This window comes from Macrotis lagotis, chromosome 1 (genome assembly GCF_037893015.1).
Source record: "Macrotis lagotis isolate mMagLag1 chromosome 1, bilby.v1.9.chrom.fasta, whole genome shotgun sequence".
In the NCBI taxonomy this organism is placed as follows: Eukaryota; Metazoa; Chordata; class Mammalia; order Peramelemorphia; family Peramelidae; genus Macrotis; species Macrotis lagotis.
Window position 1 is genome coordinate 294,152,467 of NC_133658.1, and position 27,219 is coordinate 294,179,685.

General features: G+C 38.7%; 2 protein-coding genes and 1 long non-coding RNA gene across 6 annotated transcripts; 1 reads left to right on the forward strand and 2 right to left on the reverse strand.

The window, feature by feature from the left end:
• Positions 1–3,720: 3,720 nt before the first annotated feature.
• On the reverse strand, positions 3,721–12,355 carry CDC26 (cell division cycle 26). 4 transcript variants are annotated; one of them, XM_074211122.1, is made up of 4 exons: positions 12,007–12,355; positions 11,492–11,661; positions 10,518–10,703; positions 3,721–7,099 (listed from the first exon to the last, which is right to left on the reverse strand). In XM_074211122.1, exons 3-4 carry the CDS (start codon positions 10,596–10,598, stop codon positions 6,923–6,925), a joined length of 258 nt encoding a protein of 85 aa, XP_074067223.1. In that variant the 5' UTR covers positions 10,599–10,703; positions 11,492–11,661; positions 12,007–12,355; the 3' UTR covers positions 3,721–6,922. The 4 variants fall into 4 exon arrangements, with proteins under 4 accessions (XP_074067223.1, XP_074067220.1, XP_074067221.1 ...); XM_074211119.1 differs by lacking the exon at positions 11,492–11,661 and having other exon boundaries at positions 12,007–12,354; XM_074211120.1 differs by lacking the exons at positions 11,492–11,661; positions 12,007–12,355 and adding an exon at positions 11,886–11,988.
• PRPF4 (pre-mRNA splicing tri-snRNP complex factor PRPF4) lies at positions 12,306–27,219 on the forward strand. Its single transcript, XM_074211118.1, has 14 exons — positions 12,306–12,420; positions 14,339–14,522; positions 16,244–16,430; positions 17,344–17,431; positions 17,677–17,756; positions 18,074–18,167; positions 18,510–18,604; positions 19,063–19,121; positions 20,560–20,683; positions 23,814–23,903; positions 24,576–24,698; positions 25,463–25,570; positions 25,682–25,800; positions 26,272–27,219. The coding sequence occupies exons 1-14, from the start codon at positions 12,394–12,396 to the stop codon at positions 26,463–26,465; spliced, it is 1,572 nt and encodes a 523-aa protein (XP_074067219.1). The 5' UTR covers positions 12,306–12,393; the 3' UTR covers positions 26,466–27,219.
• On the reverse strand, positions 18,360–26,376 carry LOC141505348 (uncharacterized). The gene is made up of 3 exons (XR_012473589.1): positions 25,865–26,376; positions 23,728–23,821; positions 18,360–20,728 (listed from the first exon to the last, which is right to left on the reverse strand). It is a non-coding gene; the product is annotated as an uncharacterized LOC141505348 (long non-coding RNA).

A 27,219-nucleotide genomic window follows, 5' to 3' on the forward strand; every position in this document is an offset into this window, starting at 1 on the left:
TTAGAGCAGACCTTAACAGAAAACCTTGAAGTGAACATGAGTCTAGAGAAACAAAGACAATGGAAGACAATAAAAGGTTTTTCTAAGAACAAGCATCCTTTTGGAATCGTGTCATTAAAAGTTATAGTTATAATTCAGTCAGCCTGAGAGTTTGTTTTGATTTTTTTTTGTTTAGGTTTTTGCAAGGCAAATGGAGTTAAGTGGTTTTTAAATGTTTTACAATTGCATTTAATTGTTTTAGGCCAATTTGGGAGTATTGTGGGCCATATGTCTATGTCAGTCTATATATCTGGGGGGGATAACTTACTATCTCACATAATCTAGCTATGTTAGGGTGCAAACTGATCATAGGAGCATTCCTACCATAACAGAAATGTAGATACAGAATAAAGTAGAGCATACACCAATGTGGTTATGTATATGTAAATTTAGTGGGGTTTATTGGTTAATTGAGGAAGTTTGTTCATAAGACTGGTGGCAGATCACATACTATATAGCAAGATAGGGATGTGAGGGTGATTATGAATGAGAAGAGAAGTGGGTAGTAGAAGGTTGCATCACTTGAACTTAACTTTCATCTCAACCAGTCAAAAGAGCAAAACACGAACCCAAAAAAGTTCAATAACAAAATACATTCACTTCGACAGGAAAACTGGGAGGAGAGATGAGGAATAAGAGGAAAGGTGGAAACAAGAATCGGCAAAACAAACTCCAGATTTGTAGGGTGTATGGGGAAGGGAGAATTAAAAGGGAAAAAAGGACAAAATATGATTGATTTCTGGTTTAGGTAGAGGCAGAGGAACAGAAGCAATTTTCATCCACCTAGGATCATCACCTAGTGTTAAGCACTCTCTTCACCCTCCATCTAAAGATTGGGGGTGGGGAGCAAATGGAAAAGAGGATAAGATGGAGAGAAATGCACAAACATAAATGTGAATAACATAAAGAAAAAGAACTTTGAAAGATTTAAGAACTCTGATCAATGGAATCACCAACCATGATTCCAGGATGCCAATGACAAAGCGTGCTGTCCACCTCCTGACCATCAGTCATTATATATAATATTAAGTGTCAAACAGTGAGCTTACAAAGAAGGAAAAAGATAAAGGATCTCACAATCTAAAAATGGATGAGATAACATACAAATATGTACAAACAAGGTAGAGGCAGGATAAAATTGAAATTGCCAAGAGAGGGAAGGAACTAGAATTAAGAGAGATTTGTAAGGGGCAGCTAGGTAAGGCTGAGTTCAAGACCAGCCTCCCTAGCTGTGTCATCCCCAATTGTCTTGCCAAAAAAGAAAAAAGGAAAAAGCAACAAAAGAGAGATTAGTGAAGGCTTTCTTTAGATGGTGAGATTTTAACTGTAACTTACTTAAGGAAGTCTGGGAATCTAGTAGGAGATGAGGAAGATAGTAAAAGTGGTCAGTCTAAAGATGGAGTACCTTGATAGGAACAACAGAGGTCACTGTCACTGGATCAAAGGAGTTGGGGAATGGGGAGTAGTAACATTTGTAAGAAGACTGGAAAGATAGGGGAGGCTGGTTATGAGAGTTTTGAATTCCAAGTAGAGAATTTTATATTTAGTTCTGGAGGCAATTGGTAGACACTGGAGTTTATTCTTTGGAGGTTGCAACATGGGGGAATTGCACTTTAAGAAAATTGCTTTAAAGCTTAGTAAAGGATGGAATAGAGCAGGGAGAGACTCAAAAAAGGCAGGCCAACCAGCAAGCTATTTCAGTAGTTTAAGTGGGAAGTGATAATGTAGGTAGTTGCAGTATCAAAGGAAAGAAGGGGACAGATTGGAAGGAGGTAACTGGTGAAATTCATAGACCTTGACCACAGATTAGATATGGGAAGGATAGAGTGAGAGATAGTGAGGAACCAAAGAGGAGACATAGGTTTTAAACCTGGATGACTGCCTTTGATAGAAATAGGGGAAGTTTGGAAGAAGGGAGAATTTTAGCAAAAGATAATTATTTTGTATATGTTGAGTTTAAGAAGACAATGGATAATTGGAATTATCTAAAGCTGAGGCTTAGCAGAGTATAATCAGTGATACAATAAGGGGGAAAGTCTCTCAAGAGAAGATGACAATATAGAATTCAACTGGTTCATACTGGGTAAAGATGAAGAAAGGAGAATGATTGACCACAAATCACCTCCACTTGATTTGGCACCTATATACAGGTATGGACTATGGTGGCCTAGGTTTTGAATAGAGTTAAATGACTTGCCTAAGGCTGCACAGTAAGTATCAAGTATCTGAGGTTGCATTCAAACTTAGGTCCCCCTTACTCCAGGGTCTGTACTATATCCATTGTACCATCCAGCTGCTGTAGGAAGAGCTCTTAATTGCTCTGGTATTGCTGTGTTTTAAAATAGACCTCTAAGTATATATAATTAATTTTGCAGTGAAAACTGCTTTGGACAGCTTTTTAATTGGTATAAGAGTTGGAGATTGGTGATAATTAAATTAGGACTCATATACTTCATTATCAGAGGGCAGCTTGATGGAAAGATGTAGCTCTCGTTTTCATGGTGAATAGGCAAGGGTCAGTAAGATTTTGGCCTTTAATAACCTACAGAGAACTTGATTTTTATGGTGAACTAGAATAGGTAAGATAGAGAGTAATTACTAATCCTGGAATTGGGAAATGATTGTTTTGTGCAAGATGATTAGCACCTTGATTAAATTATATGAGGATCAGAGTGTTAGGTGAAGAGTTGTAATATTTAAATGTAATTGCAATAGACACTGAGGAAGAGGCCTGCAGTCAAGAAAGTAGTTGTTTCTAATTAGTCTGGCATAGATAGAATGCCAATTTTGGAATGTTGTTGAGTTGTTTGAGTCATGTCCAACTTTTCATGACCCACACTTGGGGTTTTCTTTGCAAACATACAGGACTGATTTGCCATTTCCTTCTCTAGTTTATTTTACAGATGTGGAACTGAAGCATAGTTAAGTGACTTGCCCAGGGTCACACAACTAGTAAGTATCTGAGGCAGGATTTAAACTCATGGAGATTCCTGATTCTAAGCCCAGTCCATTTACTATTCCACCTAGCTTACCATATTAAGATCATATATAATCAATCTAAAAATAATTACTGATTTTTAAACATCATTGAGCTCCCTATTACCTCCAGGATCAAAAATAAGATGTATTAAAGTTGTTTTCAAAGAAATAAACTTCAGGGTTAATATTCCTGGTACAGGGGCGGCTAGGTGGCATAGGTAGTGGATAAAGCACCAGCCTTGGAGTCAGGAGTACCTGGGTTCAAATCTGGTCTCAGACACTTAATAGTTACCTAGCTGTGTGGCCTTGGGCAAGCCACTTAACCCAATTGGCCTTGCAAAAACCTAAAAAGAAAATATTCCTGGTACAAATACTTTGAGCATCTGCCCAAGATGGATCTAAGGATCATATATAAGGAATATAATACAGGAAAATTTGAAGAATATGGAACATGATTATTTAACTGATTTATGAATAAGCAAACCATTTATAAATAAACAAGAAATAGAGAACACGGGGGGGTGTAACGGATAATTTTGAATAGCTAAGATCAGAAGGAAAGCAGAAAATTGAGAAAATTATAGTTTCTTAGATAAAGGTCTTTTCTATCAAATACATAAAAAACTTTGTCAAATCAATAATGATATCATTCATTCTCCAAATCATCAAAGGATATGGGTAGGCAGTTTTCTAATAAAATCAAAATAATTTATAGTCATTTGAAAATACTTTATTATTAGAGAAATGCAAATTCAAACAATCTTGAGATATCATTTTATATCTATCAGATTGGCTAAAATGATAGAAGGGGGAAAACAAATGTTGGAGGGGATGTGGAAAAATTGGGACAGTAATTTATGTTAGTGTAACGGTGAACTAATCCAACCATTTTGGAAAGCAATTTGGAATTATGTCCTAAGAATTATAAAATTGCCTATACATTTTGCCAGTAATATCAGTATTAGAATCATTTCTCAATAAAAAGGAAAAGGGCAGCTAGGTGGCACAGTGGATAGAGCACCAGCCCTGGAGTCAGTAGTACCCGAGTTCAAATCCAGCTTCAAACAATAATTACCTATTTGCCTTGCAAAAACCTAAAAAAATAAAAAGGAAAAGAACTTATATGTTCTAAAATATTTACAACAGCTCTTTTTGTGGTAGCAAAGAACTGGAAACTTGGGGAAATGCCTGTCAATTGGGGAATGGCTAAACAAGTTGTGGTATATGATTGTTGGAATAATACTGTGCTATAAGAAATGAGCTCGATGGATTTTAGAAAAACATGAAAAAACAAAAATAATGAAGATTAAAACAAGTAGAATCATACAGTTATATAGTTAACAACAAAATTGTTTTAAGAATAAGAGGGGCAGGGGCAGCTTGGTGCCGCAGTGGATAGAGCACCAGAGAATAAGTAACAGGTTAACTTAACAGGTCATTTGGACTAGATACTCTAATCAACTAAAAAGAACTTTTGAAGAAAGGTGATATGTGTATCCAGAGAAAAGAGCTGGTAGGGGTGACTAGGTGATCACCACCTAGTGGATAAATCACTGGCCCTGGAGTCAGGAGTACCTGGGTTCAAATCAGGTCTCAGACACTTAATAATTACCTAGCTTTGTGGCATTGGGCAAGCCATTTAACTCCATTTGCCTTGCAAAACCTAAAAAAAAAAAGAGTTGGTAAATTGAAGTATTTATAGTATGATTTTACATATTTAAAAGTGGTTTGTAAAGGTTTCATGTATAATCCTAATTTTTTTTATTCAGCTCTATTTGCGAAAATGCTTATTTTATTTCTTCAATTCAGAATAAAAAAAATTAGAGAAAAAAATCCCCAAACTTACACTTTACTCCTTGCCACATGCTTTAGGATCCAGCACCACCTGTCTTCTTGCTACTCATCGAATATGACACATCATCTACCAACTCTATGTGTTTTTCCTGGCTGTTGCTGGGCCTGGATGCTCTCCCTTTTGTCTCTCCCATTTAGCTTCCTGTCTTCCTTCAAGACTCATCTCAAAACAGCTAGTGCCTGCTCCTAGACTTTCAGGCTGTCAGATGGCTTCCAATCAACTCTATAGATCCAAGATACTTTTGTCTATTGGAATGGGAGCTCTTGACAAGGAGAGACCATTTTTTGCCCACTAGCTTGGCCCATATTAAGCACTAACCAATGCTTGCTGATTGACTGACTGGCTAATATGGAGATGAAGCTCGAGAGAGAACTGAAGGATTGGAGCTCATGGCGTGAAGAGTAGGATTTGGTACATGGAAAGCTAATCAGACAAGGAAATTTCATATTAAGATTAAGAATATGACCATCCTTGTGTGTGGCTATAGTGAAAGGGTGAGTAGCTTTTGGTTGAGATTTGGGGTGGTGGTGAAAATGGGAATGAGGAATCATTCTCTGGGAAATGGGGAAGGGGGTAGTTCATGAAGATCTACTAGGATTCAGAATCATTGAGATGAGGCAGAGGAAGGGTTGTTAATCATTAAGTAAAAAGTTTAGATGTTTTCACAGTCAATAATATTACGACCTCAGGATGGAGTCTTTTCAGAGTGCTGGACAATTCAAATAAGGGAATAAGAACCTGAAACAGAAAGAACAGTGATATTCTTCTCCTGAGGCAGGACACCTGGAAACTTGATGATCCTCATCTTAGATACAGGAGACTGGGATGATAAAGTGGTGCTTCTCTTCCTGTAAGAGACTGGAGACTGGACAGGAGATGCTCAGGACAATGATGCCCACCTCTCCATATTGTATTCCTCTAGGAGGCTGGAGTCTAGGCAGGACATAGCAGCTAATACATCCTCCTGTCTCTTTCTCCAGAGGTGGGAGATCAGGCAGAAAGGCCATTCTCTTCTTTTCCCACTTCCACTGGAGGCTGGAGATAGAGAATGAGGGCCCCAAGATACAGAATGAGATGTGATTCTGGCCAAGGCAGGAATTTATTTTGCTTGACTGTATATTTCTTACAAGGGTTGGTTTTTGTTTTTGTTTTGTTTTGTTTTGCAACTGAAGGTTGGAGGAGGAACATGAGAAGAAGGTATTAGGGATAAGGTTTCCAAACAAACAAAAAATATGATAACAGAAGGAATCAAGACAATAAATGATCAAAAAGACTTTGAAATTTTACTTATCATATACTTAAAAAAACTAAAAGAAATTCAAAGTTTCATGTACACATTCCTTTCTAAATCTATTCCATATATGTAGGAAAAAATTGTTTTGATTTTTGTTAGCTTCATAATTTTTAAAAAAGAAAAGACTAAAGATAAAAAGCCAGTTTGAAGGTATAAGAATGTAAGACTCCTGCCCTAAACTTACTCTCCCAAGGAGGTGGGGAAAATTAACTTTGGAGAAATACTAACCTGAAGGGAAGTATATCTGGACTTTTCCATAACTTCTAGAGAAAATAAACTGGATAGGGAAAGGATGATACTAAGCTTTTCATCCAAATAATATGAAATAACTTAGCCAGCAAGGGTACCCAAATACTGTATCTTACTAAATGACAGAGTAGACTTCAGTTATTATAGCTCCTAATGAAGAGTTATTTATCCTCTGAAGCAACATTCACTTGAATTCTTGGGGCTAAAACATTAACTTCCCACTCATTGGTAATTGGTTCAATTAAAGACTCTTTCCATTTTCTGATGTTGTTTTTATTTTTAAAAACAAAATATGAGTTCTCTGGAGAGGAGGATGAAAATGTTCCAGACACTACCTAGAGTTCACATTTTTGCTGAATAGAGAAGCTAAGTCTCACTAGAATCCCATGAAGCCAAAATATTCTGAGAGTCTTCAAGCACTCAAATCTCTAAGTAGTATTTTAACTTTTGCCTCTTCTGCATTGTTTTTTCAAAGGCAGGTCCACAGGATAATTTATCTATAAATTCTAAAATTCAAAACTTCCGAACTGAGATGAACGATTGCTGGGTTTGGGCTGAGGTTTATAACCGATTCGGTCATTGATCATTTGTTCTCTGGTCTTGTGGTCACTGCTCAGGCCAATAGCTCCTTCCCCATCACTAGCTCCCACAACATCCACATCTTCCCTTTGTTTTTTACGAGTCTGAAAATAGAAAAAAGTTTAGAAATAATGCTTGAACATATTAGGATGCTGTTCAGGATATTCATGATAAAAAAAAAGGGATGCTAAAACCTCTGCAGTTGATCCTACCTTCAATAAGATTCACATTGGAATAATATTAATTTCTTATTGTATTAACAAAAGCCTTAATACTTTAAATATTTTGATAGATAAAATCTTAAAAAAAAATTTGCCACCCAATTACAAAATGACTACATTGAAGTCATAAACTCTATGCTTCATTTACTATCTTTTCAAAATAAGCCACAGGTGAATGAAAATCTTGAATCTCTAACTTGATTGTTGATATTAATGAAATTGAATAATGGCTTCCTGTAAGGCAGCGATGAAAAAATGTTAAATCCAAAACTGTTCATTAGTTTTCAACTAAATCACTAAAATAGTAATACTCATTGTTAGTATTTATATAGTACATTAAGATTTGTAAAGCATTTTAATAAATATGATCTCATTTTAGTTTTACAACCCTGGGAGATAAATGCAATTATCATCCCCATTTTACAGAAGAAGAAACCGAGATAAGCAGAGGCTAAGTGACTGGTCCAAAGTCATATGGGGGGTGGCTAGTTGGCACAGTGGATAGAGCACCAGCCTTGGAGTCAGGAGTACCTGGGTTCAAATCCGACCTCAGACACTTAATAATTACCTAGCTGTGTGGCCTTGGGCAAGCCACTTAAACCCATTGCCTTAAAAAAAAAATCCAAAGTCATATAGGAAATCTCTGAAACCATATTTGAATTCAGTTCTTCCTGATTCTATGTCTAGTACTCTATCCATTGTGACATCTTTCTGCCTCTATATTTCATTATTCTGCTATTGTTTTCCTATGATCATTTAAAAATTAATCCAAAATATTATATTTGATCAAATACTTTCTATGAGACATAAATTTAAAAAAAAAACCAATTCCTTTTTATTTACTAGATTTCTAATTAATACTACCAAATAACACAATTAAATTTCTGCACAAGTGGATTTTTGGGACAGGTAGGTGGCACAGTGGATAGAGTACTGGGTTTGGAAAGAAAGTCTCAACTTTATGATTCGAATTTGGCCTCAGATACTTTACTGGCTGTGTGACACTTAACCCTGTTTGCCTTAGTTTCACCATCTATACAATGAACTGGAGAAGTCCCAATATCTTTGCCAAGAAAACCCCCAATGGGGTCAAAAAGAGTCAGAAATGACTAAATGATAGTAAAGGGTTTTTTTTTAATGGGGAGAAAGTTGAAGATAAAGAACTTAAAGGCAAGTTTCTGAAACCACTATATATAATACAGAGCACAGACTTTTAACTGATTTCCTCACGTCATCTACAAATGTATTCTACAGGAGAAACTCAGTCTGCCACACACAAAAAAATTACTATGTATATTATTTCAAGCCATGAAAGAAAAGAAAATTCTTATATGAAATGGTTATTCGCATCCATTAGATACTTTTTTTTTAGGTTGTTTTTTTTTTGCAAGGCAAACGGGGTTAAATGGCTTGCCCAAGGCCACACAGCTAGGTAATTATTAAGTGTCTGGGACCGGATTTGAACCCAGGTACTCCTGACTCCAGGGCCGGTGCTTTATCCAGTGTGCCACCTAGCCACCCCTCATTAGATACTTTTGTCGAAATATTCCTCCAACACCACTATCCCTCTACATCCTCGCCAAATTGAACTTTTGCTGTGCAAACACCTAATTTAGTGATGATATTTTAATACTTATCTGAAAAGTCTGGTACTGTGAACCACTGCTGATGTGTTCTAAGTCTAGAAATGTGGCAGTGCATTCATCTTAACTTCCAACATCAAACCTTAGATTCTAAACTAGCTGAATTTTCTTGTAATGTCCACCTGTCGTACTGGCTGGGCCAAATCTGTGTGTTAATTGAATTGCTGACACCAGTGACTTAACATGGGTTAGCTGATGCTGCAGAGTCAAAGTTCAACATGCTGGCATTTTATAAGACTCATTACAATCAAAGCCTCTGAGGCTTATCCTCAAAAAAAGGAACTTTGTAGCAGGCTGAAGATGAGTGGGTGGGAGATTTGGATTCAAGTGATTTCAGTTTCCAATGAGGAAACAACCAGTGGGTAGAGAAGCCCAGAATGCTGACTTCCAGAGAACCTGGTTTCCTGGTCTGGTTGGGTACCAAATTTTCAGAGGCTCTGTTCTCCCTGGACCTAAATCCCTCATTTTCCTCTGGGTGAAATGCCTTTGGACTCAAGATCCTTGGAAGTCCAGAAGCTTTCCTCAAAGCCTTCTGTCCAAAGTCTGTTACCCATTCCTAGTTCTTCAATATGACATTTGTGGTTCTCCTCTGAACTCCCAACCTGTGGTATCTGGTTCTCCTAGGACCCCCCTCCCCACCTTATGGACTCTGTAACCTTCCTTTATACCCAACACCCAGTCAGCAACTGGCAGATTAGGGTGCATGCCCAATAAGGCTCATGCTGAATGCCCTTAATGAAACTAAGAAGTCAAGGATGGTGACACACCAGAGGCCCAAGCTTTGTGAATTTTTTTAAGTCAAAAATTATGATGTTGAAAATAAGCTGAAGTCCTTAGGAAGAAAGGAAATACAATTTATAAACCATTTTAATAACAGATATAATCAATATAATTTTAATAACATAATTAATGAAAGATATAATTCAATTTTTTGTTGTTGTTCAGTTTTGAGGTCATTTTCAGTTGTATGCAGCTCTCATTTGGGGTTTTCCTGGCAAGATATCAGAGTGGTGCCATTTCTTTCTCCAGTTCATTTTATAGATAAGGAAACTGAAACAAGTAGGGTAGTCACTTGATCAGAATTACATAGTTATTGCCTGATGCTGGATTTGAACTCCTGACTTAAGGCCCTGCACTCTATCTACAGCACAATCTAGCAGCCCATTAAAACTTTAAAATACATAATAAAAATCATTCATATTCACTGCTGCATTCAAGATGAAGTGGCTACAGGTTCACAAGGTATGGTTTGCCCTTCTTGCTATATGATATAAAAAGACTGAGTTTGCAGTTTAATGGATTGTTCTATAGGAAAGTGCTTATTTTGATATAAAGTGACTTTCAAATCACGGTTCTTTTTTTATTTTTAGGGTTTTTTTTTTAGCAAGGCAATGGGTTTAAGTGACTTTACCAAGGTCACACAGCTAAGTAATTATTAAGTGAGGCTGAATTTGAATTCCGGTCCTCCTGACTCCAGGGCCAGTGCTCTATTCACTGTGCCACTTAGCTGCCCCCATATCACAGTTCTTTTAAGTAATGAAATAGATGTTAACAATTAAAACTTACTCTATCATTTTTCTCCCAAATGAAATAATCTTCTAAACAGAATACATTAGAGAGCAAATCACTCTTAAAATAGCAACTGTGTATCCACTCACCTCCAGATCCTTGCGGATACTTTCAAATTCTTCAATGTCATCTAGCTTCAGCTCCAGACGAGTGGGTTTTCGGCGGAGCATCCTGGTAACAGTTCAATACCTACAACCCAAATCTTGTCCAAATTTAGAGTGAAGGAAGAGACTCCACAACAAACATGCTCTGGTAGTGAGTGATCTCTCTTTGAACTAAGATATGAAAGCAAAACAATGATATCATAAATGTACATGTGACTAACTGAGCTTTCGGGAAGCATTATATTACAAGTCTCAGTGACTCTGACTTGAAAGGTTTCTCCCTTCATGAACAGCCATTCAAAAATAGCTACTTGAGCAACATAGGAATCAAGAGAAGTAAAGTCCATTCTAATCGTGCACTTCAGTTACACTCAGAGAAATGTACAAGTTTACATGGACAGTTAAAAAAGGTAGTTCAAAAAGAATTACCATTTACAGGATAGATAGTGGCAGTCAGTTTAATATCCTTCTTGTGGATTTTTTATATATCTGTGATCACTGGAAAAAGCATAGTTAAAGATTTCATTTCGAAATGGACCACACAGGTGGTTAGCTTCCTAATTTTAATGAAAATTCTCTTTGATTCTTAACTATAAAGACTTGATGCAAATTAGCTTTCAAGTAGCAAAAAGTAAATAATTGTACAGATTTGAACTGAGATGTCTATCACAAATCAATAATCCTAGGACCTTTATTTTTATTTTTATGATTTGAATTTTAATGCACTTTACATAGACTTAATGTTTTTTCTAATTTTAAAAATATTATCATTTCTGATCTTGTAACGGATTTCATTAGGCTTCCCAACTATCAGGCCTGATTTTGTAGTTAATCTTTTGTAATAAATACTTATTAGCCCAGGAGGGGCAGAAATTTCTCAATTAAGTATGCATGCTGACATATGATTTCCTATTGTGTTTTAGAATTTGGGGCACACCAACCCCACTCTCCCTACCTACCCACTTCAATCCTTGGATCAGAATTAATGACAAATGATCTGAGAGAGGGACAGAACAACAGGATCGGCACATCAAGTGATCATCAATATAGCAGTCTTAAACCACTAGGCGATTCCCGAGTGACTCCTTTGCCCCGCCATCTACAACTAGGTATTTCCTTCCTCCTTAACCTGTGGGAAGGGGAGGAAGGGGAACGTGAGGGAAGAAGATGGGCAGTGGGGGAAGGGGAGGATGTAGCTCAGCACCGAACCTCGTTCTACTCACCCCTTTCCGTAAAATTAGAGACTCATTCGCCCTCTAAGGGCAATGGAATCGGACGGGGGGGGGGGGGGAGGTTGTGCTGGAAAGTGGGGCCACTTGTTTCCATGGCAACGTTGGAGCAGGTCAAGCTTACCCCCAGCAGCCGGGAGTCCGGAGCCCCTCGGCCGGCCGCCGGCTCCTCCTTGGGCTCACGTCCCCTTCCCTTTCCGTCCGCCTCGCCCCAGGCACTGAGGCCCTCCCGTCCCGACACTCACCTCGGCCCGGCGCAGCGCGGCTCGGCTTGGTCCAGCCCAATTCCGGTCAGCTCCACTCTGGCTTACCCGCCACCTCCCAACCTACTGTAGGACTACACCTCCCAGCATGCCTGCACCCCCTTCCTTATCCGGTACTTCCGACTACAGCTCCCTTCATCCTTCGCGCCTCATCCGGCAGGCTGGAAAGAAGCCCCCTAGAAATGGACTACAATTCCCGATGTGCTCCGCGCCTCCCCCGGGTTGGCGCACTCCGTTTAGTTCCGGTTATGGGCTACTTCCGCTACGTTTGGAAACTTCCGTTCTCCTCGGCATGGAGTGAACTTTCCGGCGGCAGAGTCGGTTGCTGGGTTTGTTCGTCCCCTCGGTGATTGAAATCTCTGCCCCGACATGGCTTCTTCTCGAGCTTCGGCTACGGTGCGGCTCCGGCTTGGGTCTTTGGGGTTCCTTAGGAGTTCTCTGCCCGCATGTAGGGAGCCGGAGTTGGCTTCTGCCGCTCCCAGAGCCCGCCCTTAGAGAGAGGATGGATTGGTTGGTGCAGAAGCAGGGGGACGGACGGACGCCCTCCGCTCGGGGGCACCGGGGCCGTCGCTGGGATTTGAAGCCGACGGGGGTCGGAGCTCTAAAAGAGCCCAGGATTGGGAGGTGGCAATCAGCCACCTGCGCATTCCTGACCCCGGTTAGGTCCTGTAAAGACGGAGAACTAGGTTAGAGGCCGCCTGGAGTCTTTCCATCTCTGACATTCTAGGTTCTCTTACTTGGGATTTAGTCCTCGCTTTGTCCATAACTATCCGAGGGGCCTAGGTTATATCACTTAAACCCTCTTCATCTTTAAAAGGAAGTCAAGAGGAGATGTTAATTCAGGATTTAGAAAGGGCTTCCTAACAGTTAGAATTGTGGAAAAAACTAATATGTAACTTGGTAAGTTCACCCTCACTTGGGTGTGTTTGAGCAGAATTTTTATGACTGCCCGCCAGAGATACTATAGAGGAGGTTTCGTGAATATGGAAGATGAATAGCCTAGATGATCTAGATTCTTCAACTCTAATGTATAAAAAGGTGATAACCTTTTGCCTTCGGAGGATTGTTGTAAAGATAAAATGAAATTTTACATGTTCGTTGAAATTATAAAGTTCTATATATTTACTGAAATAGTATACTTCTTTCTTCCTCTTTTCTTTCTACTCATACTTGTGAGTGCTCTGGCTTAAAACTCAGTAAGATTTTTTGGGATTTACAAGCCCAAGTCATTCTGACTCTCCTGGATTGGCCAACATGGATCTCAGATTAAGTCCTTTTTGTCTGTATCTGTGCCTTGTTGATTCAGAATGACTGTAAATAGCAGGGTCTTACCCTCCCAAATTGATTTTTTTTCCCCCGTAGTGGTCATTCTTGGCTTCCTTCTAGGTTTTTGCAAGGCAAATGGGGTTAAGTAGCTTGCCTAAGGCCACATAGCTAGATAATTATTAAGTGTTTGAGGCTGGATTTGAATTCAGGTACTCCTGACTCCAAGGCCAGTGCTCTCTCCACTGTGCTACCTAGCCACCCCATTTCTCCCTATTACTTAATCTTAATTACTGAATGGGTCTTGCCTCAGTCAAACTGATACCTGTTAAAGAGGCCTTACATCAAAAGGCTTAGTTCTTTCACTGCATCTAGGCTATCTCCAGTGTCCTAATCCACATCTGGCCACTGGACCCAGGTGGCTCTGAAGGAGAAAATGAGACTGGTGACTTTGCCTAGCATCCCCTCATTTAAATCCAACTCACTGGCATCTCATGGCATCTTCTCCCTGATGCCATTGTCTTCTTCAGAATAGGACAAACAACATCAGTATACTTGAAAGGTGAAAAAGCATAGCCTCTGATTTATAATTTCCTTTGGTTTAACCAGACATAAATTTTCTCAAATGCTTCCCTTTGAGTTTACTGCTTAAATTTATTCCAGTCTCCTAAATGAATTTAAGGTGACATTGAATTGATAGTAAACTTATGTTATTGATAACAAATGAACACTTACTCAGTCTGGAACTCTAAGAGAGATTGCACCTGTCTTCAAAGGTCTTATAAACTTAATAAAATAAGCAAAGTTTCAAAATATTCTATTTAATGGAAAATTATGATGTTCATTAGTTTTATCCAGTATATTTCTTGTCCTGAACACGCTGTTATGCACTAAAACATAACTACTACCTTATCTAAGTGGGGAAACAGAGCTCAAACTGGTACATGGTTATTTTTGTAGAGAAAAGAATAGGATTTGGTTCCAAAATGAACACTTCTGGCTTCTCAGAAAGTTGCTCCAACTCTGTTAACTCTGCTCTTTGATTTTATAGGCAACCAAAACTCCTAGCAGGACTCCAGAAGACACTGCCTCCCCTGTGGTGAAAAAGCCCCATATCTATTATGGCAGTTTGGAAGAGAAGGAGAAGGAGCGTCTTGCAAGAGGGGAGTCAGGAATGTTGGGGAAAGAAGGAATTAAAGCTGGAATTGAGGCTGGAAATATTAATATAACTTCTGGTAAGCCTAGTTTTAAACCATTCTTTTGTTTTGCCTATTCTGCCTGGTCTTAAGTAAAAGTTTTCTAGGTTTAGATATAAAATTTACATTGTCAATTATAGTCTCTCCTTGAACTTTTCTATCTCCAAAGCTCAATTTTACTCTGCTTGCCTTCTTCCCATATTTCTAGAGCTCATCTGATCCCATAGGACTTTATAAGGGACTAAAATTCTAGTTTGTTGTATTTTAGTCTGTTACATGACTGTAAATTCTACTAGATTATAAATTTCTTTTTGTTAGGGACTTAATAGTCCAGGATATATTAAGCATACAACTATGCAACACACTAAGTATATGGTTGTAAAGAATGAAATATTCCCTTTACTTGATGAGAAAGACAACAAATACATATATGTGTGTGTGTGTGTGTGTATTTAAAGTGAATAAATATAAATATATTAAAGTAGTTATAGTTAAAAACAAAATTGTTGAATAAGTCTTGTCTTTATATTTACCATAGTGTCTAATATAATTAGCAATTAAATGTGTATTGAATGTTAGCATTCTCCACGTTCTCATCTTGCATCTTCCCAGATGCCCTTTTCTCCCTCAAATTTTTTTGTAGGACTATTCCTATTTTTACTAGAAAATTGCTCAGAATAAGTTCATAGAAACATTCACTGGTTCCTCAAAGAACAGGTTTAAGGTAGTTTTGACATTATTGTTTTGTGCCCTGTGATCATTTTTATTCCTTTGTTTTTGTTTTTTTCTTATCCAATGTTTGTATTTTATTCTTTTCTTATACTATATCTTAGCAACTGAGACACCATAACTTAGCTCTTGTTAATCTGATCCTATCTATGAACTTGTTTGTGTGTTTGTTTTTGCCTTTTGAAATCCAGGGTGTCCCAAAACTTGAAAACTTTAAAAATGCACTAAGAGTTTTGAGATAACCCTGGATTTTGTTGTTTGTTTGTATTTCAGTTATGTCCAGATCTTCATCACCCCATTTGAGGTTTTCTTGAGCAAAGATTCTGAATAACAAAGATACTGCCATTTTCTTCTACAGTTGAGGAAACTGAGGCAAATAGGGTTAAGTGACTTGTCCAGGTCTGGGGCTAGGTTTGGACTCTGGTCTTCCTGACTCCAGGCCCAGTAATCAGTCTGTTTCACCATTTAATTGCCCCCAACCTATATTTAAATCACTGTAGTTTGTTATGATTGGTTTCTTTTGTGATGTTGTCACAAATGTATTTAAGTTGTCACTTATGTATTTAAAAACATTCTGATAAGGGATTCATAGGTTTCCCCGAGACTGTCAGAAGAATTCATTGATCTCCTTTCCCTAGTTTATTTAAATGAATTCAAGGAGACATTAAATTGATAACAACTTAATTTGTTATTTATAATTTAAATGAACCCTAAGAGAAAATCTCACCTGTCAAAATCCCTGTGGAATTGTAAATTTCATTCTTATGGGAGTTTATCAGTCTTGTGTTAATGCCCCCATATCAGCACTGATTTGAGGAATGCAAGGATACAACTTGTACCTCCCTTTTTCTTTTTAAACAAAATATCTAAATAGTTAATGTTCTAAATGTATCAAGGATTTTCTGGCCTCCTGAAGTCTGCCTTCTGCTATGGGATTTTGAGATATTGGGGTAAATTATAATTTTTTTCCTTCCTTACATCTAGAGCATGACCTCCTGATCATTATACGCTATTGCTTTTTCTTTGTATAGGTGAGGTCTTTGAAATTGAAGAACATATCAGTGAAAGACAAGCAGAAGTGTTGGCTGAGTTTGAGCGAAGGAAGCGGGCCAGGCAAATCAATGTTTCCACAGATGACTCAGAAGTCAAGGCTTGCCTTCGAGCCCTGGGTGAACCAATCACACTCTTTGGAGAGGGCCCTGCTGAAAGGAGAGAGAGGTGATTATCTCCAGATGACTAACTGACTTCCCAAAATATTGAAACTTTTTTCTTTTTTATAATATATTCTTATCACAAGATTTGGTCTAGTCAATGAAGATTATTAGTCTTAGGTATCTTTACTTACTATTTAAGGTTATTGATTTTTAATGCATTTGGAAAGAACTTTTTAAAATGCTGAATTTTCCATTATATTAAACAGTGAAAAAGGATACTTGAATAATATCAAATTATTTTAAATCAGTATTAGAATTTAGGATTGTTAAATTTTTTTAAGCCTTAAAAAATTATCTGAAAAAAGACATCTGATTTCTTCTTCCTCGACTATTCAAACTATAATAAAGTCTTTTCATGTATAACTTGAGAAGAGAATGTTATCTTTTACCACCCACATATAGTTACCTTAAGCAGAATAAACTAATGATGCCATTGGATGTTAAAGAAGTGGGAAAATTGGGCAGCTAGGTGGCGAAGTAGATAAAGCACTGGCCCTGGAGTCAGGAGTACCTGGGTTCAAATCCGGTCTCAGACACTTAATAATTACCTGGCTGTGTGGGCTTAGGCAAGCCACTTCACCCCATTTGCCTTGCAAAAACCTTTAAAAAAAAAAAAAGAAGTGGGAAAATTACTTTGTTGGGGTGTGTGTTTTTATGTGTTGTTGTGATGAACAGATCTAGGGAAATTGACTGACTTCATAGGCCTTACTTTTTTGGGGGGATGGAGTGGTTTGCAAGGCAAAGGAGTTGTGAGTTGCCCAAGGCCATGTCTGAAGTCGGATTTGAACTCCATTCCTCCTGACTCCAGGGCCAGTGCTCTATCCACTGCCCTACCTAGCCGCCCTATACACTATTTTAAAAAAAAAACAAACCTCAAACCAACTAAGTTTTCAGTCTTTAACTTGCTTTTTTTATAGATTGAGAAATATTCTCTCTGTAGTTGGAACAGATGCCTTAAAAAAGACCAAAAAGGATGATGAAAAATCCAAAAAGTCCAAAGAAGAGGTAAGATGGGCTTGCTATACCTGTTACCCTGTGAGACAGGAAAGGGATCCCATTGCCTTTTTCAGGGTTTGTACCATTAGAATTAGTCTAACCACTCTGGGTAAAGTGTGCTTTTGAATATGTCTGTGTTTTTAGTTTGTCATTGAGTAAAACACATGAAGTGTGGCCAACCTTTCAACCTTGAATGTGATGGTACAATAGGAATACTCATGGTCTGACACTTCTATTATTAACTTGTTCTGCAGTATCAGCAAACCTGGTACCATGAAGGATCCAACAACCTGAAGACTGCTAGGTTATGGATTGCTAATTATTCACTGCCCAGGTAAGTTAAAGTCCTAAGATAAGGAGTGAGACCTGTCTTTTATTGTTAGCTCCCAAAGTGTAAGAATTGCCTTAGAAGCAAATGTATAAATTCTGAAATATTTGTGATTGAAAATACTGTCCAGAGAAGGAACTATGGAGTTTAAATATAGACCAAAGCTTACTATTTACAATTTTTAAAAGTTGACTTATATATTGTGACTTTTTTTCTCTATTTTTTTTCAACATTTGGATTTGATTCTTCTATGTGCTACCAATCATAATTCTCAGACACATTCTTTAAACCTGTTTTACGCTAATAGTGTTCTTGTGTCACAGGGCAATGAAGCGCTTGGAAGAAGCGCGTCTCCATAAAGAGATTCCAGAGACATCCAGGACATCCCAGAAGCAAGAACTGCACAAAACTCTCCGGGTAAGAGGTATTCTCCAAGCTATTGTCTTGAAGGTGTTTCCGGTCTGATTTATCTTCTGCCCTAATCTTTAGTTAGGAAGGAACAGTAGGGGCCAGTAGTTCCCATGCTCAGCTTGTTACTTCCTAAGGAAGACCTTGAGCTTTCAGGGCCACATGCTGGGTTTCTGCTTGCCTGCTCTTGGTTAACTCACTAATCCCACCCTCTGTGGTCTCCGACTTATCTACTAAACAGGATTATACAAAAAAAAAATAACTTTGGTGAGTCAAAAGTTAGGTTAAGGATAAGGTCAGCAATTTTAATTGGGATTTGATGAGTGACAGCCATTTTTATTTTCCTTTCAGTCTTTGAATAACTTCTGCAGCCAGATTGGAGATGATCGACCCATCTCCTATTGTCATTTCAGTCCCAATTCCAAACTACTGGCCACAGCTTGTTGGTAAGTTTAATTTTGTAAGGAAGTTTTTAATTGGGGTGGGAAGTTCATTAAGAAACAATATTTGTGCTTAAATATACTCTTCTTACTCCTATTTCCTTATCTGCTCTCAATCCGGCCCCCCCGCCAAGTTTTGATGCTTTGTATGCATACTGTAGTGCAGATTTTGATTTCTTTTTAACTCTTGTATTTGACCATGTTTGACTGGGACAGGATAGAGCAGAGCAGCGTGTTCTGTGCTTAGAGTGTATGTAAAGAGACCCAAGGGTTGGTCTTGACTCCCTCTTGCTCCTTTTCCTCTCCTTCACAAGGATGCCCCTTCATTCCAGTTGCAACATGAGTGGATTGGGAGTGGAGACAAAGGGGTGTTCAGGAAGAGACTGTCTTTTTCTAATGTTATCAAGATACCTTTTCCTGCCTTGAGCAACCCTGGCTGAGATGCTTTCATTTCTGTTTGATAGGAGTGGATTGTGCAAACTCTGGTCTGTCCCTGATTGCAGCCTCCTGCACACTCTCAGAGGTAGGTTGGAGTTTTTTTCCTTAGAACATATTCTCTTTCCGAAATCAAATTTACTTTCCATGTTCAGCAGCAAGACTCCCTGATGTTATGGTCTTCTTTGAGAAGAAAGGACAAAGATCATTCAACCTCATCACTGAGACACTGCCTTAAGTATTCTGCAGCTGTATCCCTCTACTTTGTAAACCTTTTTGTTGCTTTTTCAGTATTTTCAATTAAATTGAATCCTATCAGAGCTTTACTAATGAACTATTATGTTGCAAGACACTGTACATCCTAGGAATATAAAGTCAAAAACAAACTCCCCAAAATGGTCTATTCCCTCCTGGAAGTTATATTTTACTAGGGAGTATGATATGTACACAATATATTAAATACTGCCATCTTGAGCAGGGAGAAAGTACCAACATTTGGGAGATCAAAAGTGAATTTTCCTAAGCTGATGCTTAAAAGACTCTTGAAATTTAAGAGGCAGAGTGGGAAAGTGGATACATTACTAGCAAAGGGACAACCAGTGGATAGAAGATAAACTGTCCAGTTTGAGGGACAGCAGTTAGGTCACTTTGTCTGGAACACAGTGGGGGCAGAGTGGGAAAGTGGTTACATTACTGGCAAAGGGACAACCAGTGGATAGAAGATAAACTGTCCAGTTTGAGGGACAGCAGTTAGGTCACTTTGTCTGGAACACAGTGGGGGCAGAGTGGGAAAGTGGTTACATTACTGGCAAAGGGACAACCAGTGGATAGAAGATAAACTGTCCAGTTTGAGGGACAGCAGTTAGGTCACTTTGGAACACAGTGAGAAGGGGAGTGAAACAAGCCTAGCAAATAGAAGAGTGGAGTGGAGAGCCAGACAGTAAAGGACTCTTATAAGAGAGCCACTGGAGAGAGGAGTCAAGGATGTCTCTGAAATGGAAATAGGAAGCTGTGGAAAGGCTGAAGGAAAAGGGTTCTGTTTGGGACATTTTTTTAATTTGAGGAGTCTCTGGAAAATAAATGCAAGAAGAGTTTTGCAGTAGGCAGTTGCTGAAGGAGTAGAGTTGGAAAGAGATTGAGGATTGATATGTAGTCTAAAAAGAGATGAATATTGGAACCATGGAAGTAGATAAGATCCCCAGTGGAGAATGGAGAGATGGAAGAGGGCCCAGGACAGAGCCTTGTTTGGAGTAGATGCTTGGTAAATACTTTCTTAGTTTGATTTTTCTGTGATTTCATAGGATAAGGAGACCATCTTCTGGGTCTTTCCATTTTCATCAAGTCTTACACATTCCATTGCTGACAATAGACTTTTTAAGTTTTTGCTGTCAAATTTTTCCACTGTCTTCATCATTATTATTGTGTGCTTTCAGACATGTTGAAACTCTCTCTGCTTGATGTTTCAGTCACTGTGACATTAGAGTACTTTAGAAGAAAAGATGCTAGCTATAATTTTTATCTTGTAGGCCACAACACTAATGTAGGAGCAATTGTTTTCCATCCCAAATCTACTGTTTCCTTGGACAAGAAAGATGTCAACCTAGCCTCTTGTGCTGCTGATGGATCTGTGAAACTCTGGAGTCTAGAGAGGTGAGGTTTGTCCGTCGTCATTCAAGTCCCTCCCAGCTCTAAATTCTGTGAAATAGAAAATAAATTTTGAGGGAGAACTCATCGCACAGAAAGGAATCAGCACGTGCACCTGTTCTCTACTTTCCTACTTGGGCCTTTCTCTAGGGTATTGAATGCTACAATTCTTTGGCTCCTCCATTCTCAGTGTGGCAGACTACAGAGTTCTAATATCTTAGTCTAACAATAACAATTGTACATCAGTACAGGTAGCAGATTTCTCCTAATTAAAAGTCTATAGGCAGATCCTTGATAACCACTTGATAGATATGTTGTTGGTAGACTTCTTCACCACTATGGCTCTGACTTGATTGTCAGGCAGGGGCAGGGCCAAAGCTTGGCTTTCAGCTCTCCCACTTCTCCCATTTCCACATCCCTTAACTTGGAGAAGTCAGTCTTCTCAACATTGGCTCATATGAACCTTGTTCTTTTGGTAATCACTGGCTCAATATAAAAGACTAGGGTGCTCTTCCCCTCACTTCCCTCTATTCTCCACCCCATCTTCCCCTTCTTTCTTAGGGATACCTCTGCTCTTGTGAAGGACATGAGAGTCTGGTGCCCTTCAGCTCCCTGGGTCTCCCATCCCACTTCACCCTGTACTATTGTACCATTGTGCCTCTTGGAAGAAACACTTGTTCTTTTGTTAGCCAATTCTCCTTCATATTAGATCTGTCCCTTCCCCTCGGAAATTATTTTGCATTTATCTGCATATATGTGGCCTCCAAATAGAATGTTAACCTCTGGATGGAGGGAAGTTTGGTTTCATCCCTATTTCTTTAGTGCCTGGTATGTTTTTTTGGCACATAGAAGTTACTTAATAAATTCTTATTGAATTGAATTCCTTTTTGTTGCATAAGTACTTATGAATGATTAAAGTAGAGGCTTTCAACAAAAAGCCTGGTATTTAATCCCACAGATTATCCAAGAAGAGAATAACTAGGGTGTCAAAGGGATGTAGAGGATTCTTTCTCTTTACCCACTCTTTTCCATTGAGGAGAACATGCCCAGCTTTCTCACTAAACTCTGAGCTCCAGGTTTACCCTTTTTTTTAGGGTGTTTTTTTTTTTGCCAAGTCAGTGGGGTTAAGTGGCTTGCCCAAGGCCAAACAGCTAGGTAATTATTAAGTGTCTTGAGGTCAAATTTGAACTCAGGTACTCCTGACTCCAGGGCCCGTGCTCTATCCACTGTGCCACCTAGCTGCCCCAAGAAAACAACAGCCTGATAAGCTTTTTAGGTTTTTGCAAGGCAAATGGGGTTAAGTTGCTTGCCCGAGGCCACACAGCTAGGTAATTATTAAGTGTCTGAGGCCTGATTTGGACCCAGGTACATCAATTTCCAACCAGGGTTGTCAAATTAACTGACCATTATGGTCAGTAGGCCCAGTAATGATTTCTTTGTCAAGACATTGGTTCTTAGTGACAGCCACAGAGGAGATAAGAAATAGGTCTTTTGCCTGATTTTATTGCCAAGGTAGCAAAACCTCCTTAGAGTCAGCATCTTTTGGCAAGAACGTAATATCCAATTATTAGTGCTAACAAAATGATCTTTTTTGTTGTCTTTGTAACTAATGCCCAAAGTAGTTCTGGTGCTAGCTAGTCAACATCTGAATACAATTACTTAGTTTCCTTCAGGAAACATGTGTAGACTACTTATAAGTTGGTTTTTTTTTAAGAGTTAATTGGTATCTCTACTCTTTGCCAGACTGAATCTTACCCATTGGCCCCAGGGAACTTTAATTGGCTTTGGTAATGCTGCAGCAAATTTACTCCTCTGGAGGTTTGATTAATCTTATGCATACACATTGACAAAGTTTCCTTTTCTAATTACTCTCTTTAGGGTATGTTTATTCTTTTTTTCACTAGAGCAAGTCTTCTTTCTGTTGTTGCCAGGTATCTGGATTTAATAGCAAACAAAATAAGATCTCTGTTTGCTTTGAGATTAATTGTTCTTTGTAGATTTAGAAAAGATTCTCATTCATAATTTATTTTCAGTAAATTTGTTTGAATCAGATCTTCCTTTTGTCTCCAGCAACATATATATTTTTCCCAGTATCACAGCCCTGGTGGTGTCACAGTGCCACATTAACTATGGTAGACTATTATTCAGAAAGCATAAGTAAAAACGAATATCAGAGTAAAATATCTTTGATTCTTTTCTAATTTTGGTAGCATAAGGACAGGGCATTGGGAACATCCTAGGAAATGTTTTTGCTGAGTAAAAGTATGATTTGATATTGGGAACATCCTAGGAAACTTTTTTATTAAGTGCCTACTGTCTGTCAGACAAAGTACTTAGTGATAAATGTTGGACTGTAAATAAGTTTTTTTAAATAATGATAATGGTTATCTTTTTTCATTTTTTGTCTCTGGAAAAGTTGCATGGTCACATTTGGAATTTTAGGGCTAAATACAAATCAGTAAACATTATTTACCTATGTAAAATGCTGAGGATACAAAGACAAAACTATTCCTTCCCTCAAATTCAGAATGTTCAGTTTGGAACTGCCAATTTTATAAACCCCTTAGAGAACGTGCCTTCTTAAGAATGAGTTTTCTAATAAATTTTTCAGGCAGATTTCTCCTATGTCCTCCTACACCAGCTCCCTGACCTTCAGATAGTTAGGAAAGTAAGTGCATTTATCAGTGTTTTTGCTATATCTTTATACCTTCATCCCTTCTGGGAATACAAAATCAGAAATAAGAAGTTTTGCAAAGAAATCCCCTAATCTTTGTAGGTTACCTTGCATTATTTGCTGCCATAAAAATGTTTAGCCTCAAGTCACTTGAATTTAAATACAAGTAACCTGGTATAAGGGATTGAGAGTCAGGAGACAAATTTCAATTTCAGTTCTGTCATCCATACCTTTTGTGATCTTTGTTATGTCGTATCACTTCCCCTCTGTGAGCTTCAGTTTCATGAGTAAAATGAGGGAAATGAACTGGATCATCCCTAAGTTCCCTTCTAACCCCAATATTTAAAGATGTTCTGATTAGTCAACTAGTACTTACATGTTTCTCTTGGGCAGAGTAGGTAGTTCATAAATGCTGAATAAATAACTATGTTATACTCTCTGATTTGTTTGAATTCCTTTCAGTGATGAACCTGTGGCAGATATTGAAGGCCATTCAGTTCGAGTAGCGAGGGTGATGTGGCATCCCTCTGGACGTTTTCTGGGTACCACCTGGTAAGTCTGGTCTCATTCTTAAACCTATGGCAGTTATCCATTTCATATCCCTATCTGTTCCACCAAACTTTAGACAGGGGTTCTTAACCTTTTTGGGTTAGGACTTCTTTGACCATGTTATGAAATCTAGAAGTCCATAGGCCCCAAACCCTGCTTTAGAAAACCCCTCTTCAACAGGAATTTCTTGGAGGCTAGGGAGACAGGGACAGTTACACAGAATAATTAAGAGGGTCCAGAATTAGTTGGTTTATTTTTGATTTGCAAACTCCTGATAATTTTTCTTGAGAAATTTTAAGGTGAGAATTGACTACTGATTTTTTGAAGACCACCGGTTTCTTAGTTTTTCTTATTTATCACTTTGTCTCTGCTTGTTCTTCTTGACCAATATGTTGGGGACTCTGAACTTTAATAACCCTTTCAAGTTTTCCTAGTTAATTTCAGGAGCAGTAGTAGAATTATGATACAGATAATGACCAACAAGGGACTGCACAGGGCAGATAACTGCTCTGTGCTTGTTGAAGCTCTAATTGTTATGAAAGGCTTCTTTATGTCTTTAAATTTACATCAACTATTTTAGAAGCACAACTTGTTACAGGTCCAGTTCTAATCTTTTCACAGGGTCTTATCACAATGGTCCTTAATAAATAGATATCTTCTCCCTTTGTTTCATAGCTATGATCGTTCATGGCGCTTATGGGACTTGGAGGCCCAGGAAGAGATTCTGCACCAGGAGGGTCACAGCATGGGCGTGTATGACATTGCATTTCACCAGGATGGTTCTTTGGCTGGCACTGGGTAGGATTTCAAGGCCTTAAACGTGACCATTCTAAGTTGCTGGTGGTAATTATAAAGGTCATCTTCTGTATTCCATTGTTTGATATAGAATTAAATTTGAACTGTTCTAGGCATAACAATTGCCTACCCTTTCTTCAATCCATTTCTTTTTTTTTCTTTTTAATTTAATTTTTTGTAAGGCAGTAGGGTTAAAGTGACTTGCCCAAGATCACACAGCTAAGTTAGATATTGCGTTTCTGAGGCCAGATTTAAACTCAGTTCCTTCTGACTCCCAAGACTGGTACTCTATCCACTGCACCACCTAGCTGCCCCTTTTTAATTTTGATTCTTTGTTCTAAATTTTCTCCCTCCTCCCTCCTACCCTCCCCCCTTTCCCCATTAGTCTATTTGCCTCCCATACCTAATAGGTACTTCTTCCTGCTTTTAACCCCTTTGCTTTTGCTGAAATCTAAGCCAGTTCTTATTTGGACCTATTTTTTTTTTATTTTATTTATTTAAGACTGAGTTTAAGTGATTTGCCCAAGTGACTGGTTTGGAAGAAAAAAATTTTAGGTGTCTGAGGCCGGATTTGAACTCAGGTCCTCCTGACTCCAAAGTTGGTGCTCTATCCACTGAGCCCCACCCAGCTGCCCCCTGGACCTATTCTTAATGGAAAAAATGACCAACATCTTTTAATTTTTCCTTTTATCATTAAGACCTTAAGTCAGTTGATCCAGGAATTGATATAATTGAACTATTCATTGTGAACTTGTTTCTCTTACTAGAGGACTAGATGCATTTGGTCGTGTTTGGGACCTTCGAACTGGAAGATGTATTATGTTCCTAGAAGGTCATCTGAAGGAGATTTACGGGATCAACTTCTCACCAAATGGGTACACCAAACTCCCTGAATTTTGAGTGAAATGAAATATTGACCAAAATTCAAATGACTGGAAAGGTTCCAGTTTGGGTTCCAATTTGTATTCTCTTTTTCTCTTCTTCAGCTACCACATTGCAACTGGTAGTGGTGACAACACATGCAAAGTGTGGGACCTGAGGCAGCGACGTTGTGTCTACACCATCCCTGCCCACCAGAACTTGGTGACTGGAGTCAAGTTTGAGCGTAAGCCCTTCTCTTTGGATTCAGCTTTCCAAAATGCAGCACAGAAATATACAGTTTTCCTTACCTTTGGATGTTACTCTGCTGACCAGGCTTCTTTAGCTCACCCTAAAAGAGGGGATGAAATATGCAGAGGAAGCAAATCACAGATTCCCTTTCTCAATTTATAGCCTTTCTTTCCCTCATTTTGGGTAGAATTTTGGCAGAGAATAATTGGGTTTCTAAATTGAAAAGAAAACCTTTATTTGAATTACTTCCCCCAGTAGATCAAGACCTAAGTGTCTTCCCATAGCTGTCTTGGTTACCATATTTCTCACATAGGTCTTGGAGATTTTTGAAGCTGACCCATGGACACCAATCCCCAAACATACTTATTTTTTTTTTAATTTGGAAGAATCTATTTTAAATAGATTGTTCAGCTTAATTTGGTTCTTTTGCCCTCACCCCTTAAGTTGTCTTCCCTTTTCTCTCTAGCTATCCATGGGAATTTCTTGCTCACTGGTGCCTATGACAACACAGCCAAGATCTGGACGCACCCTGGTTGGTCCCCTTTGAAGACCCTGGCTGGCCATGAGGGAAAAGTGATGGGCCTGGACATTTCCTCTGATGGTCAACTCATAGCCACCTGTTCCTATGACAGGACCTTCAAACTCTGGATGGCTGAGTAGACCAGGTCCATGAACATTAGTGTGTAACTCAGATGTCTGGCCCCAAGCGCTCCCTTTCCTGCCAATATGGTCACAAGGAGAGGATCAGTGTGGAGCATAACAAGTTCGACTTTGCCACTCACCATGTCTAGTAGGGGTAGGTTTGCCCCAAGGCAACCAGTCTAATTCCCCAAGTGGTTTGGGCTGTTCTCCTCCAACTTTCAGGGACTCTACAATGGACCATGATGGTGTTACTAATTTTTTTTTCCCACTGTAGTGAATTCTTCCCTTACTGTCATCTTCCATCTGTGTACCCTTTCCCATTCTCTACAATTCCTGGATTATGGTACCTTTCTTCCCTTGCAGGGGTCATCATTACCTCTGAAGCCTGGCCCTCCAGGTCATGGTCATGTGTTGTAGTTGGAAGTGACTCCCAAGAGCAAAAAGCTGGACTTCAGCTTGGAAGCTGACAAGTGTAAATGTATTTGAGGGTGGGCACTGCTTCACACATCCATAGTATTATCAGAGGATCTGACTTTCCCCTGAGAATTAAAGGATCAACCTGAAAAATACAGGCAACTTACCTGGGACTCTGTTGATTTAGCATGGAATGCTGAAGCAAGTTACAACTGAAAATTTGCCTCGGAATTCTATCATCTTTGCTTGTTGCCATTTAGTTCCATTACTGGACATTGCTTTGTGCCCCCCCACCCCTTAATTAAGCAGAGTGTTGTGTCAGAAATGACAGTAATAAAAAGATAACTGATGAGCCTTC

Excerpts from the sequence above, each read along its gene's own strand:
- CDC26 (XM_074211122.1), bottom strand. The coding sequence starts at position 10,598 with ATGCTCCGCCGAAAACCCACTCGTCTGGAGCTGAAGCTAGATGACATT. Across the intron at positions 7,100-10,517 it reads GTATCCGCAAGGATCTGGAG|ACTCGTAAAAAACAAAGGGA; the intron begins GTGAGTGGATAC and ends TTCTATTTTCAG.
- PRPF4 (XM_074211118.1), top strand. The coding sequence starts at position 12,394 with ATGGCTTCTTCTCGAGCTTCGGCTACG. Across the intron at positions 14,523-16,243 it reads AAATATTAATATAACTTCTG|GTGAGGTCTTTGAAATTGAA; the intron begins GTAAGCCTAGTT and ends TTCTTTGTATAG. Across the intron at positions 17,757-18,073 it reads GCTAATTATTCACTGCCCAG|GGCAATGAAGCGCTTGGAAG; the intron begins GTAAGTTAAAGT and ends CTTGTGTCACAG.